This window comes from Lactuca sativa, chromosome 8 (genome assembly GCF_002870075.4).
Source record: "Lactuca sativa cultivar Salinas chromosome 8, Lsat_Salinas_v11, whole genome shotgun sequence".
Classification (NCBI taxonomy): domain Eukaryota; kingdom Viridiplantae; phylum Streptophyta; class Magnoliopsida; order Asterales; family Asteraceae; genus Lactuca; species Lactuca sativa.
This window is the reverse complement of record NC_056630.2, coordinates 19,883,886-19,900,919: the sequence shown is the minus strand read 5'-3', so window position 1 is coordinate 19,900,919 and position 17,034 is coordinate 19,883,886. Positions and strand designations below refer to the sequence as shown.

General features: G+C 33.3%; 1 protein-coding gene across 1 annotated transcript; it reads right to left on the bottom strand.

The window, feature by feature from the left end:
- Positions 1-7,037: 7,037 nt before the first annotated feature.
- On the bottom strand, positions 7,038-12,078 carry LOC111919756 (delta-1-pyrroline-5-carboxylate synthase). The gene is made up of 19 exons (XM_023915351.3): positions 11,762-12,078; positions 11,282-11,353; positions 11,093-11,196; positions 10,752-11,016; positions 10,387-10,664; positions 10,148-10,298; positions 9,895-10,059; positions 9,726-9,803; positions 9,549-9,638; positions 9,102-9,188; positions 8,905-8,991; positions 8,717-8,813; positions 8,538-8,641; positions 8,370-8,445; positions 8,050-8,200; positions 7,886-7,954; positions 7,716-7,782; positions 7,527-7,597; positions 7,038-7,437 (listed from the first exon to the last, which is right to left on the bottom strand). The coding sequence occupies exons 1-19, from the start codon at positions 11,819-11,821 to the stop codon at positions 7,356-7,358; spliced, it is 2,154 nt and encodes a 717-aa protein (XP_023771119.1). The 5' UTR covers positions 11,822-12,078; the 3' UTR covers positions 7,038-7,355.
- Between the last annotated feature and the right edge of the window lie 4,956 nt (positions 12,079-17,034).

Here is a 17,034-nt window from a genome sequence, read left to right as displayed (position 1 = left end):
ATATGCCGGTAAACCACACACGCTCCACCGAACTATGATAAACAATGAATCACCCTTTGCCACCTTTGCTTAGAACCAATTAGTGTGTCGGTGAACCGCACACGCTCCACTAACTTCTTAGCAAGGGTGCAAAGTGTAATTTCATGTGTTTGCATCAATTCACTTTTCCTAAAGTAACTAGGATTGGGAATTTGAAAAACATGTAGTTACTTTGTATTTTAATATTATAATTTTAATGAGGAGATAGGGTTGCCCTATCCTACCCGTTCGGTTAACGACCCTCCACCGATCAAGCAAGCGGTGGGTGTGAGTGTACACCTATTAAGCGCCATTTTATAGGCCGCAACCTTATACCCACCTTATAGACCGGCTTCGTGAATGAGGCCTACTAACGGTAAGACTAGCATTTTAATTATATATATATATATATATATATATATATATATATATATATATATATATATATATATATATATTAGTCTTGTAATATTACATTAGTATAGGGTTGAATTTTAAACTTGTAAAATTCTAGGGTTTGAAATTTAAATTGTCTAAATTAAACTTTTAATCACAAACCATAAATTTCAAAACTTGAGGACAAGTTTTAAACTTTTCAAAACATAAGGGATCAAATAACAAATAATTTAAATTAACCATTTAATCTCATAATTATCCATATTTGATTTATTTAAATGTTTCTTGCAAAACAATTCACCAATTTAATTAAAATAATTAATTAATATCATATAAGGAAATTATTATTCAATTAATTGGTAAATATCTTTTGTTAGGTCAAGGATATACTCACATATATGTTTAAAATCGGATTTTATTGACCCATGAAGATTAAGGCAAGTTTCCATAAGAAAAACAACAAGAAATCCCGAAACTAGCTCCATCTGACGCTCGAACTCGTCGAGTACCACACTGGACTTGCCGAGTTGAGGCCTACTCGCCGACTGTGGTACTCGCCGAGTTCATCAAGTAGATGGACAAAAATGATTTTTTCAATCAACAAGCAATCAACCAATGCATCAATTCAATAGAAACCAATCAAGGCTCTGATACCACTGATGGGTTTGAGCCATAAGAACATTCCTATGTGCACATACAAACCCTAATGCTTGGATCTAGGTTTCTCTAATTGAACATGCAGTGTAAACATTCAAATCATAACATATGAAATCAGATCTAAAGGAATACCTTGAGTTGCTTGCTTGAATCTTCTTGTCCTTGGAGCTTAGAGTCACAATTGTCACTCCTCTAATGGCTTACAAACACCAACTAGCAAGAGGATGATAAGAGAGAGAGAGAGAGAGAAAGAGAGAGAGAGAGAGAGAGGAGGGTGAGAAATCGGCCAGGGTTACTCCAATAACAAGGGGTGCCCATTTCCTCAACCCTATGGGTCTATTTATACTAGTGAGCTCCTAGGGTTTCACCCCTAAAACCCTAATTGGATAACTTAGGCCCTAAGCAATCCAATGATCCCTATGGACTAGACCTTGGACGATTTCTAGGTTCTTCCAAACCCTAAAATCGTACACCCTCTTATCCTTAAGGATTCATAGCCCAAAATATAACTATCACACATTTGACAGTTTATGCCCCTTTATTCAATTAATCTCTTTAAGTCACCAAATTAATTCCTAACTAATTTATGACTTATATTAATCAAATAACAATAATATTATTACTTATATTATTCTCATAATATATTAATAATATTTATTCTCTCATTATAAATCATCCTGTCAAGTTGCTATGGTGAAGGCAACCCAAAAGGACCATGCACAACCGGGTCAAATACTTGCCAAATATAGTTACAGCCTTAGACACTATTCCAACAAGAACACATTGTACTCCAAAAGTGGGTACTATAGATATATGTAACATCTGATTCCGGGTTCTACTTCTTTTATCCCTTAAGTTGAGATTTTTGGCAAATTTGGTCCCTCGTACGCTGGGCGTACGTTTGGGTATGCTTAGCGTACGAGATCGCTTTGGTCCTTGAGAATTTGGGAGCGTGTGGAAGTGATTAGAGGTGCGCCACGCCGCGGCGTGCTGGATCCTCTCATTTGTTGCCATGTGTTGTCGCTTTGTTAATTGTTAGTCCACGTTGCTTGGTCTACTGAAGGAAATGCTTGTTCGACAAGGACACATGCCGCCCACCGGGTGGTGCCACATCATCACCTTTGTAGGTAAATTCTCAATCTTCTAACATTCATAACTTTTGCATACAAGCTTTGTTTTCGACATTCTTTATATCCACCGTAGGTACTTCCGAGTACCACAACTATACTTTAAATCTCAACAGCTAATTCTTACTCATTTTTAAATTCATATTTTTATAGAGATTACGTTGTTAGAATCCGTGTGAAAATCATAACTCCTTCACACGAACTCTGCTCTCGACTGTCCCTATATCGATGGATTCGTATTTACGAGATCTTCAACTCTTATTTACATTGTTTGGCTAACAATCAACGAGTCTTAATTTCGATTTCACTGTAGCACACTAATGTACTTTATTTCACCAAAACTTCGAAAAATTATAACTTTCACATACGAAGTCATATTTAGACATTCTCTATATGCACACTTTCATAATTTCGATTACCACGACTTTCGTTTAGTTTTTACAGAAATATTATATACACATAATATTTGTCTAATTTTTGCATATATATATATATATATATATATATATATATATATATGTGTGTGTGTGTGTGTGTGTGTGTTTATATACATATGATATATATATATATATATATATATATATATATATATATATAATGCTCTTTAGTTTATTTATAAAAGATTACAATCATAGACCGACATAAATACAAATTCTATAATTATGTCTAACGAGAAACATGAGTGTTACAGGACGAGCACGGATCCCAACAAGTCTTTGTAATGGAACTCAACATAAGTTTCCGATGAAGGGAAATATAACTATAAGTTTCCCTTGAGGAATGATACAGCTACCGAATCCCATAAGGGGAAACATTGCTATAAGGTTCCTATGATAGGAATCAAGGCAACATGCTATACGGTTTCCATGAGGTAAATTACAGAAAGTTATGTTACCTAAGTGGAAAAAAATGATTTGTTCTTCCAGGTCTGAGTTATGTAGTTAGCTTTGTGCGGTCCAGGGTTATCAACTACCCATATGTGGTAGGAGTGTGTTGGAAACTAGCTTTGTGTTAGTATTGTATGTGAAATTCTATACGAGAACATTTATGATTTGTCAGATATTTATAAGAGTTTTGAAATGTGTATTGGAGTATTTTACTGGGTTAAAACCCATGTAGCTCACAAGTCTTTAGACTTATGTATGTTCGTGCTATATACTTAGGTATGAGAGCAGAAGCCAAAGTGCACTGATAGTAGAGACCGCAATGGAATAAGAGAAGATTGTAAATCCTTTTATCTTTTACTATGATTGTTCATATTGATTTGTAACATCGAAACTTGTGAACTCTAATAATAATTATTTGAAAGTTTTTGTAAAACCACATTTATTAATGTGAATTTGTGTTTTAAAAGTCCCGTGTTACAATTAGAGCATTTTTTTATCAATTTGGTTCTGATAAAATAATGCTAACTCGGAATCAATCATTTGAGGGGTTAGATTTGGCTTGTTGAATGAGGAGCTGGATGGTGAAAGAGTAATGTCGAAGGATGAGTTGGACGATGAAGAAGTCATGTTAAATGGGGAGCTGAATTATGAAGAATGAAGGCTAAAGTAGAGAAAATAAGACAATAAGGAGGATCTAGATGATGAACATATACAAAAGTATGTTTATCATTTCATTATCATTATATACTTATAAAGGAAGCAGTTTTCTTTTCACCACATTCATTTGAAACTCCCATTCATTTTTCCTTTCACCACATTTAGTTAAAACTTTCATGACTTTTCAATTTCATTCTAATAATTATTATAAGTTGGTTAATAAGGTTAAATAAATATAAAACTTAAAGTGTAATCATATATAAACTAAATTTCAATATTAAAAGAATATATTTCTTCTACTTATAAAGTTATGCTTTTAACTTTTAACATAATCTTACAGGATCAACTTAAATATAAATTTTAGTTCAATTTAAAGAACCTAAAGAATATTTTGTAAATAGATAAAGTAATAAATTGTAATATCTTTCTAATAATGATTATAAGTTGGTTAATAAGGTTAAATAAATATCAAACCTAAAGTGTAATCATAAATAAAGTAAATTGCAATATTAAAATAATATGTTTACTTCTACTTATAAAGTTACGTCTTTAACTTTTAACATATTATACCTAATTTATTAGATTTAATATGTTATTGTATGTAAACCATTATCTGTTTAAATATAACATTACAGGGTCAACTTTAATATAAATTTTGGTTCCACTTAAAAAACCCACAGAATATTTTTTGAATAGTTAAAAGTGATAAATTGTAATGCTAAATGCAAAAACAAAATTGTAATATCAAGTTAACTAAAATATTTCCTAAAGATATTTTATAATCATTAAAAGTTTCAAATAAGTAACTTAAAATAACTTACAATAACAATAGTTTAAAATAACTCTATATAAATGATTATGATGTTACCTTTAAAATTAAAAAAAAATTAGTTGATGTTTAAATAATTACAATGATACAAATTGTAATGTTAAGCAAATAAATTATAAAAAAATTAATTAACAATAACAACAACTATAAATAACATTAAACCATATATTATATTTAATTTTATCCATGAGTAACCCGTGAGTAGAGGTCATTTAAAAGATTGAGATTATGCAGTTTTAATAGATGCATATATTATCATATAATTCAAAACAATCAATATATTATATCAACATAGAATACGAATTCTTATATAAAATTTAACAACAAAATTATTGTTATATTAAAAAAAACATATATTTGTAACGATTTCAGCTATATAAATGTTTATGCGCAACGTGCGGGCATTCACCTAGTCCTACCCAATAAATGAAAATAATTTTGCCACATATCACTCTCTCATTAACTTTGACACATGTCATTTTTTGCTATTTTTGATTAAATGTTTTTTCCATTTGTCATTTTCTTATTTTTTATCTTTTCTTAATTAACACATCATATTTACACCTCAATTAATAGTTACTTTAATTAAAAATAACCAATAAATTACAATATTACTACTCATATAATATTTAATATGTTTCCTTTTAAATTTAAATTTTAAATTTTAAATTTCAAATCTAAAATTTTAAATTTAAATAAATTTTTGTTTAAACTTTCATATTTAATTTTTTGTTTTATCAAACCCGTATAACATACGGGTCTCACACCTGGTAAATAATAGCATGAAATGTGAACTTAAAAGGAGGTAGGAGAAGCCACCAAAACGCCTTATGTTCAATGCATTTAAAGCAAGAGAAGCCACCAAAACGTCTTTTCTTCAATGCATTTTAAGCATCTAATTGTTAAACCCTCGTAAAACAAAAAAATCACCAAAACTTCTTCTCGATATCATGCAATAATAGGGCATTGAACTTTCATTTCTTTATAAACAAACAAAGTTAGTTAGAGCATTCATAAACACTAACCCCGCAGAAAAAGCAAATAAAAAGAATCCTCAAAAAATAAAATTCTTGAAATCAAGAAAGATTTGGGGAAGGATAATCAAAAAAGGAAAGAAGTTATGTGTGAATGGGAAGAAATCAGTTCGTTAATTGAGCATATATTAACACCTTCATGGCTTTCCTTACTTCACCAAAAGGTACTTAACATAACTCTACTTAAGTGACTCAATAGGACAAGATGTGCAGAACCTCTTGGCCTTGAACAAGTTGGACGAGGTTCTTGATGCAAGGATATGTGAAAAAAATGAACTTTAAGTAGTTTATATATATATATATATATATATATATATATATATATATATATATATATATATATATATATATATATATATATATATATATATATATATATATGTTGAATCTTCAACATAACAAACTTTATCATTAGTAACGAAATTAAGCCAAAGACATTAAAATATAAATGTCAATCATGAATATTGTGTGTGTGTGTGAGAGAGAGAAAGAGAGATGTTTAATTCAACAAAATAATGACAATATGTACAAAACATGGTATTTTATGTACAATTTGTTAAGCTTAATGGTAATATGTACAAAAATTAAGTTTAATGATATTTTTTATACAAAGGGCAAAGGTTATTACTCTTTGTAGTTATTTCCCCATTCTAACGGTTGTCTAAGTCAACAAAAAAAAACACGAAATCAACATCAAAACCCTTATTACTGGTAATAATAGTATATTTTGTATAATTTTAAAATTAATGGTAGTATGTGCAAAAATTAAATCTAATCGTATTTTTTGTACAAAGAGCAAAGTTTTTTACCCTTCTAAGTCATTTTTTCTTATAAAAAAAATAAATTTTGTACTTTAGATGGTTAAATCTTATATAAAATGGTAAAATGATATGTTTGTTACACTGAATGATTAACAAGAAAAAACATATCGAATAAATATAGCATTTGTTAGCCTGACAATAACAACATAAGAAGTGGTACATTACATACATTGTATATATGCGAATTTGTGGTCTGTGAAAACACTAGGCTTGATCTAATGACCATAAATCTGAAACTACAATAATGAATAATGTAATGTAGCAAAAGTATTATTTTCATTACATGGACACCTAAATCTTGTTCCCCTCCCCTCCCCTCCCCTCCTCTCCAATCTCTCCACATCCCAAAAACAAATAAAAAATACTCCCTCCGTCCCAAAATTATTGTCCACAGACAAAAAACACACAGATTAAGAAAAACAATCATTAGTTTTGTCTTTTTGAGTAAAATGACCCTCTTGCCCTTTTCTAAAACAATGGAAAATGTGTATTTGTAATTTTTTATGTTTACTTTATTAAATGTTAAGGGTAATATGGTAAAAATGTATATCTACTTTTGGTAGTGGACAATAATTTTGGGACAAACTAAAATAGTAAGGTGGACAATAAAATTGGGACGAAGGGAGTAATTTATTAAATAAAAATAGTTCAGTCAACAGTCACCGGCCTGGTTCGCTTATACGTCACGAACACATAAAAAGCCGGTGCTGTCAAATGTAATTGTACAACATTCTAGTAATTTTGTTTTTCTGAGGACAAATATACCCATCATCATCATCACCACCATCATCATCACCATCATCATTTCCATGTTGTTGCTACCTTCATTTCACACTTGATAGATAACAATTAGCACACACGTGGCTCAGGCAACAAAAATCATCCACAAGTAGCTGCTCGCCATTCAAGGTTTGACTGGAGCACTAATTTTAAGCTTGCTGGGTAAGATCCTTGTGCGTATACACAACCCCTTTATCATTGTCCACCACTTGTCCACTTCCTCGCGCAATCCTAAATAAATCCGTTAATCAAATTATTATTATTATATAATATAATGTCTGCTTTTTTTCTAAAAAAAAAAATTAAATTATAAATTATACCATCGCGTTGTTAGCAATCCTTCAACTCCTACGGGCCCACGAGCATGGATCCTGCTAGTACTTATACCAACCTGTCATGTCATATCATGAATCAAAGACAAAACATTGATATCTCTCTTCTGTGTAAAAGACATAAATGCCCTCCTCATCCTTAACAGCGAAAAAGAAAAAATGAAATAAATATGATACCTCTGCACCAAGACCAAAACGAAATCCATCACTAAATCTTGTGCTTGCATTATGAAACACAGCAGCACTGCAAAATAAATAAATAAAGATTAGCATGATGTGAAGAATAAACCTCTAATAATAATTTTAAAAAAAAATGAAACAAGACATTAATTATAAGTATATATAACCTGTCAACTAAGCGCAGAAATATGTTTGCAGCTTCCATGTCTTCTGTTACAATGCAATCAGTATGCGCACTAGAATACAAAACAAGTAAGTGTCAATAAACATGTAATTATGTAATAAAATAAAATACCCAAATTCAAATACAATACAATGAATACATATATACCTTCCATGCTTGTGTATATGATCAATGGCAGCATGCACATCATCAACAATTTCAATAGTGCATGACATTGAGCTGTACTCATGATGAAATGATGGTGCTTGTGGAAGATTAAGCAAAGAACATGCCTTTGGACCACCATTTATACTCACACCTAAAACCAAATACATCAATGTCTTTTTAAAAATTTCCATCTCATCTACCTACTCTTTTTCCTTTTCACAAATATAGTCAATCTGCTTTACTTTTTAATATTCATAATACCAATGTGTACCATGTTGCCGTGATTTGTTAAAACTTGTAAAAAAGAGAAAAAATCATGCCTTTGGTTTGAAGTTCAATCAGAAGCTCGTTAACACCACCATTCTGCAGCAACTCCTCATGAACAAGAAGAGTTTCCTGGTAATAAAAAGCATATTAAATAAATAAAGCAATGAAAATCTGTTTTATTTGCACAACATAACATATGTTAAGAAAGATAGATAAAATACCATAGCGTTACAGGCTGCTGGGTAATCTGTTTTTGCATCCAAAACTATGTTTTTTGCTTTTTCCATGTCAGCAGATTTGTCAACATAGACATGACAAATTCCATCTAGCAAGTAAAAAAAGCAAAATTACTGAATTGTCCTCATACATTTTTTTAATTTACAGAGAGCATAAATCTTACCAGCATGACCAAGAACAGGTATTAGTGTTGCAGACTTTATCTGAGAAACCAGTTCATTGCTGCCTCTTGGAATCACAAGATCGATGACATCATCAAGCTGCATCAGAATTTTAAATTCTCATTTTACTGTTTTTTTTTTAAAATAAAAGAATAAAATTTTGAACATTGAGATTAATAAAACAAAGAACCTTGAGTAATTCAGGAATTTCTTCTCTAGAAGTCACGAGACCGATTAACCCTTTACCAACTGTGTCTGGGATACATTGAGTGATAATCTATTTTTTGGAAAATGGATAAAAAATAAAATCAATAAACTGAAAAGCTATGAGAATTTCATTTATATGAATTGATTAATTTTTAAAAAAAAAAAAAAAAAAAAGTTGACCTTGTGCAAGATTGCATTAGACCGTTTTGCTTCCTTTCCTCCTTTTAACAAGAGCCCATTCCCAGTTCTGATGGCCAATGATGCTATCTGTTCACATCAAGGGAAGATTTATGATGCACATGATTTAAAAAAAAAAAAAAAAAGAATATTACTTTTTGGTCCCTGAGTATAGATGCTTTGTGCAGTTTTGCTCCCAAATAAGTTTTCTCTAGCAATTTTGGTCCCAAATTTGTGGTTTTTGTAACGTTTTTGGTCCTTGCTCCAAGTAAAATGACTATATTTAGCAACCAAAAACAGTCATGAACAGGGACCAAAACGTTACAAGAACCTCAAATAAGGACCAAAATTACAAGAGAAAACTTTGGGGGACCAAAATTGCAACAATCATCTATACTGAGGGACCAAAAATGTAATGTACTCTAATGTTTTTTTTTTCAATGTGTATACCTGAACTAGTGCTTCAGGTCGAGACTCAAAGATAACAAGTAGGACACCCAAGGGAGATGACATTTTCTCTAAGATGAATCCATCTGACAGCTGGATGTAACAATTATTATTAAAGAAAACAATAATCCATGTCAATTAATAAAAAATAAAGCAAACAACAGTTGTTTCATTTCTTACCTCTGTTCTCTTTAATACTTGACCAATTGGTTCTTCCATTTTTGCAATCACACGAATTGCTTTTGCAAGACTAGAGACCTATAACATATGACAAAAACAAAATTCAAAGAATAAAAAAAAAAAAGAAATCTAAACCAATAAAAACCATAAACTTGAAAACATGACTTGCCTTCCCAGGTTTAAGAGCCAACCGAGATACTAATGATGATTCATATCCATCATCTTGTGCAGTTGCCACATCAGCTTCATTTTCATGTAAAATCATTTTCTCATTTGCTTCCAGTGCATCAGCTATAGCTAGTAGAATTTTACACCTCTCTTCTGCAGGCATAGCCTGCATTAACATTTTTTACTAATGAGTAACATTTTGTAGATCAAATTATTAATAATCATGGAATTAGAAAATGTAATCATATTCATACCTGAAGGAGTCTAGAACTTTCTCTTGCAGCAACTGCCATTTCACGTGCATTTAACTCCCCACTTGGGATCCATGTATGAGCATCTCTGTGGAATAGTGTACCAATGCGTTGTCCTCTAAGAACTTTTACAATATTGTCCCCAGCAAAGCCACTTCAAGTTTAATAAAAGACATCATATGTTAATTTAAATTAATTATGGCATTAAAGAATTTAAAGCAATGTCAAATCTGAGAGAATACCTGGTGATGACAACAGGGATGCCAGCTTGTGAAGCATAAACTGCAGCTTTTACTTTAGCAGTCATACCACCTCTTCCTAGCCTAGACTTATCACCAAAAGTAATTGTATTCTCCAGTTTTTCCTTGATGTATGTATAAATCAGCTTTGATTGAGGATCACTAGGAGGCCCACTATAAAGCCCATCTACATCACTTAACAGCACAAGAAGATCAGCTTTCAACTCCAAAGCCAGTAAAGCTGCAAGGCTGTCATTATCCCAGAATATACCAGAAGAATCCTGTAAAAATTTACAGGTGATAAATAACAGATACACATGTATAATGTGTTATGTAGTATACAGATAGAAAAATCAAGCAAGATGTACCTCATATGGAGCTCTGCGGGTGCTAATGGAATCATTCTCATTGAATACAGGAATGACTTTTAAAGATAACAAAGAATCCACGGTTTCAGTAAGTTGTTTCCTAAATTCTGAACTCCTAAAGTCATTATCAGTCACGAGAAGCTGAGCTGAAGTCACATCCAGCTGGCTAAACAGTGTATCATAAAGTGCCATAAGACCATTTTGTCCAACAGCTGCACATGCCTTTCCATCAAGCTCAGCTTGTGGTTTCTGCAGATCCGCAAAGCTTCAAAACAAGAAAAATCATCAGTCATCAAAAATCTATTTAAATTAACAAAAACTATGAGTTTGTTACAGTTTACCTGCTGTTGATTAGTTTCCTGTATCTAAGCCTTTGTCTACCAGCTCCAACAGCACCAGATGACACCAAGATAACCTCAAATCCTTGAGAATTTAGTGCTTGGATCTGTAATTAAGAGATAACTATCATTATCAGCATTCAAGGCATGTCAATTTTGTTTGCGATTTTGTGTTTTGTGATAATAATTGACCTGCTCGCAAAGTGCTCCTAATCTTCCCAGAGCAAGTCTTCCATCATCTCGAGTGACAACAGCTGTCCCAACCTAATAAATCCAAAAGATACTATTAGAAAAAGAAAAATCTAGAACACACATGAACAGGGATCAGATGGCAAAATTAACTGCGTGATTCCAGTACAGTTTCCATCTCAATTCACTATCCAACACTACAAAATCCTACTACCAGTGGTAGAATTAAACCCTTGCAGAAACAAAATAGAAAATAACGAAGAACACAACACGCCGTTCAATTTCCAATCAACAGAATCAAAACTATGCATGATCAAACACGCACAAAATCAACCAAACAAATAAAAGTTATAAAAACAAAATTCCAAAATTCAGGAATGCCGCATGCAATACCGGAAATTAGATAATTTGGGGATCAAAGTAACAAAAAATAGCTGGAACTAGTAATCCATACGATTAAACTGAGTGTAATCAACAATTCACCTTGATAACGATACGCTTAACATCTTTAAGAAATCCGCGAGTTGGATCGATTGCGTCCATTGTTGAAAGCTTAAAGTGTGTGTGTATGTATCTCTGTGTGTGTGTGATTTGGCGCCTGTCTTCTTCGACGAATGAGATAACGACGAGGAAACTCGCTTACGACTCTAATCGTAGGGTTCCACTTCCATCTGATTCTGCAGTAATGATTTATCCGCGTATATATATAGTATATACACATGCAAATCGACATTTCGATCAGTCTGGTTTTTGCTTTCTAACAGTTTTGGTCACTCAATTTCCATTTCTCACATTTCAATCCATCGGTTTATCTTTTATTTTTTACAAACCTGTAGTCGTCAATCAGCAGGTTTAGTTTATATATATATATATATATATATATATATATATATATATATATATATATATATATATATATATATATATATATATATATATATATATATATATATATATATATATATATATATATATATATATATATATATATATATATTTCTATTCTAACACTTCAAGTTCCTTAATTTTGTTACTATGCTAAATACCTAAAATCACTATTTTCACCATTTTGTGTGAAATTATAATTTCACAATTTCTTTCATATTTGTCCTTTGAGTTTCATCTAATAATACTATAATTATATAAGTCCAAATAATTTTTTTTGTAATGGTCATACTTAAATTTAATTTCCTTGTTGATAGTGTAAAATGACTAAATAGTCCTTTTGACCATGTTACCCTTATTACAACTTTTTATATTTTTACAAGTCCTTTTCTAAGTCGGTTTCCATTTCCTTTTTTATTCTATAAACATCGGATGTTACAAATATCTACCTCTTAAAATGATTTAGTTTTTGAAGTCATTTAAAATTGAACATTTAACGTCCCAAAAACTGTAAGGTAAATTTTTATTTTTAATTCACCTAAAAATACAAATTACCATTTTTCAATTATTCAAAAGTATATCAAAATAAGCAGTAATCAAAGTACAATCATAAATTTGCAGAAACATGGGTGGAGGTGTTACGATCAAGCCGATCCATTCCTTTTTGAATCGGAAGTACTTGAAACCATAACCATAAAACCGTAAGCACGAAGCTTAGTAAGTTTTCCAAAATACCACATACCATACATACATACATCTCATCGGGTCCCGCCCAACATCGGGCCTCACCTGGTATTCATTGGGCCCCGCCCGACCTCCATCGGGCACCACTCGATATAAATCTATCAGTAACATACGATGGGCCCCGCTTGACATCGAGCCCCGTCTGGCATACATACAACATATACAACACATGCAAGAGTCACACAGACAACTAGCGTACAAATAACAATAATCCATGGGTCTGCATTGGTGCCTTCGACCCACCAAACACTGAGAGGAGACTCACCTCAATCCGAGATAACCGAGACACATATGTTGCTGCTACCGGAAACCTCACACTAAACATACTCAAATATCCTAATCAATACTTAAGGTCATCTCCCAAAATCCAAAATCCAAGGTCTAATCCATATTTTATCATTCTAATGGGTAAAAGACCATTTTACCCTTCCCATATCGAACCCAACAACTCATGGCCCAACTCCCAAAAGACCCAAGACCCAAAAGGCCCAAAAAGAGGGTTTCACGAGTATGTCCCACATACTACACGTTGATGCCTAACGTACAATCTGCCGCAACATGATATCGGGGAAAACATGCATTACGCTAAGCGTACGCATATGTACACCCAACGTACCCCCTTGGTGACTATTTTCTCATTTTAGGACTTAATTCTTTAGACAAAAAACGTCCAAGACTCAAATCTAATCTTAAAACGTTGACTTAAGTCATAAAGTTTCCACCTTTATGACTTTCCATGTTTGGAAAAGGTTCAAAAGCTACAACCTTAACTTATGTATCCATTAAGATTGTAACATCCTATTTCGGATCGTCCGTGATTAGGGTTTGTGGGCTGCAAACCAGGCATGACGAGGTCTCGAGGTTGCGGCGAGTTACTAGAAGCATAGGGCACCTCGTCACCTTTCCGTGGGTTTGAGGTTCATGGGAATCGGGGTTATATCGAGGAAGCAATGAAAGGTTGAAGTTGTGGCAGGATCAGTCCCTGATTTGAGAATTGTGGCAGCTGAGTACGTTGGGCATACATATGTGTACGCTTAGCGTACTCATGTGCGTGATTTTTAAGCAGAGCCACCTAGTACGCTGGGCGTACTAGGCACAAAGTGGAAACCCTAACTTTGGATGTGTCCCTATATAAAGAATGAGATGGACTCATTCCTGGCCACCATCCTCAATTAATAAACCCTCTAAAACCCTAAGTCTTCGTTCATGGAGCTTTTGAGTGCATTTGAGAGCCTTGAGTAATTTTGGTGTGTTCTTGGAGTAAAGAAGGAGCTTTGGAGAAGAAGGAGTGAGAAGTCTAAGCCTTGGATCTGAGCATATCTGAGTTGAAAGCTTCATATAGAGGTATAACGCTTCAATCTTTCTCACTCTTTTGTTTTGAGCATCATATTAGAGTATTTTAGGATTTTTGTCCCAAAAGGTGGAGACTTTAGTAATGTAATGTCATAAAAATCCAATATTGGTCACTGGAATCAAGCCATGCATGAGTTATGAGCTTTTTAAGATAAGGGAGTGAGTGTTTTGGGTTTGTGACCTTTCCAACCATGCAGAGGCTTAAAGTCACTGACTTTATGGATTAAGAGCCATTAGGGAGTCCAGATCTGGGGTTTGAGGTAATGTCTTAACTGATTAAGACCAAGTGAGTAGAAATAGTGAATTTGGGGAGTACACTGAGTGTAATTCCTGTACGCCCCGCATACTGCCCCAACGTCCCCGATGGCCAATTTGGATTGTGAGTACGCTGAGCGTACCAAGGGAGGTATGCTACGCGTAACCTCACTGTGGACTTTTGGGCTAAGTCTCATTTTGGGCCTTGAGTGTTGGGCCTGGAGTTTGGGGTTATTGCAATAGAGTAGTGGACCAGAGGAATATATATTCGTGCTTGGGCCCTTGATTTGGGCTTGCCATTTAGTTTTGAGAGTGGGCCTTGGGTGAGCCCATTTATTATTGGGCCTTGGTGGGCCCAATGGGTTTTAGGCTATTAATGGGATGGTTAGTGGTCTTCCTTTAGACCTAATGAGTGAGAGTTTGGACTTAGTTCCTAATTGGGTTAATTGTGGTTTTGGCTTAGAGTTAGAGGTCGGTGCGTAGCAACAACGTTTATAGGGGTTTTTCATCATCCGAGGTGAGTCTTCTCACTATACTTTACCTAGGGTGGTATTTATGTGTGACCAGAGGGTCGTATGTGCTTACTTGAGTTATGAATCTGTATGTGTGATATATATGTTATATTATGTGTTATTGAGACCAGACCGGAGGGTCCAACGAGCTGTGAGACCAGAGGGTCCAACGAGCCATGAGACTGGAGGGTCCCACTGAGACACATAGACCGGAGGGTCTTACAGAGTTATATCCTCGAGTTGATAATGTGTTATATGTGGTATTTTGGGGAACTCACTAAGTCTCGTGCTTACTGTGTTATGTGTTATGTGTTTCAGGTTTTTCTCGGGATCGCGGGAAGGTACCGGCTCGATTGTACACACCATAGAAAGAGTTATGTTTGAGGATCCTAGATTATTAATTAAACAATATGGAGATGCGTTTTGTAAATTAACTAAATGAGATTTTGGTGAAATGCGTTATGAGAATTATATGATATTAAAAAGAAATTTTTTTTGGAAATTTTCGGCGTTACAAAGACATCTTAACTCTTGCATGAAGGGGATAGGAGGTCCAAGCTCACATTTTTATGGTTCCTAATAACTCCAGAATGGATAAAGTTTAAAACTTTATCCATTAGAATGGTCCAAGCTGTTGGATAAGGTGTCTAAGAAGGACACTTATGATTTGTTAATATATTATAAGTTATAATATATTAATATGAAATCATATTATTTAATTAGTTTTAATCAATAATTAATTTGTGATCAAAAAGAGACTAATTAAATATATGGGGATTGATTGTGTAAATCATCCATTCTTATATAGTGGTATTATGATCCATGGTTTATTGGATTGGGCTAAAACCCATAGGGTGCTCCATGGATGGTACATGGAGGTTAAAACCCATGGATCACGGAGGAAATGAAAAGTCATGTCAATTAGGGTTTACATGGTGTAACCCTACTTGTAACACACTATATAAATACCCCATAGGCTAGAAAAATCAGCATATAGATAAGAACAAGGAGGGCTAGCCGATTTTGAGTGATAGTGTACTTCTATCAAGTTATTCCAAGAGTTGTGGTGTTGTGTGAAACATTTGAGGCATCACATTTGAGGTGCTAGGCTCACAAAGTTCTTAAGAAATCCAAGCAACAAGAAATGTATGTTCTTCTACTAGCTTTTATGTTTCAAGTTCCCCATGCCATGCTAGTTAGGATAAGAACCTTGGAAAAATCAAATTTGCATGTATCTTAGTAAAACATAGATCCAAGGCTTCTAGGGTTGCATGTACACCATAGGAGTGTTCAACTGCTCAAAACCCATCAGTGGTATCAGAGCCTAGGCTTGTTTTCTTGATACTTGATGCAAATTATTGAAGAAAATCGAAAAATCTGCATTATGCTGAGTGGACTCTCCAAGTCCATGGGGGGACTCGACAAGTCCAAGCGTATCTTCATCCTACTCGTCGAGTAGGTTCGTACACTCGACGAGTAGGAGGCCCAGAGTGCAGTTTTTCGAGTTTTTAAGCTGGAATTGGACTAGAATCATTACACTAAACTGTTTTAGACTTATAAAACTTATTTTTGATGTGGTAATGATTATGCTAATCCAATTTCAAAGGTTATTATAAAACATTTCAAGTTTATATGATTTTTTCATTGTTGATGTGAATGTTCATACACTTATGAGTTTGGTAGATCATAAGAATTATTTGCAAATTGGTTGTTAGTTTAATTATTGATCTAAATGTTTTAATGGAGTCCATAATTTGTCCTAAAGGTATGGATTACCAAAATTCTTTTCTTTTAAAGTCCATTAAAGAACACATAGGTTATATAAAATGAAGAGTCTTCATTTTAATAAACCATTAACTCATAAGTTATGAAGTTGAAATTTTTTGAATAGTTACAAAACTTGCCCTCAAGTTTTGGAACATGTAAAGTCACTTTAGAAAACTTTAGTTCCAACCCCTAGAATTTTAAAAGTTAAAATTCAACTCTTATACTTTATAGTATTATAAT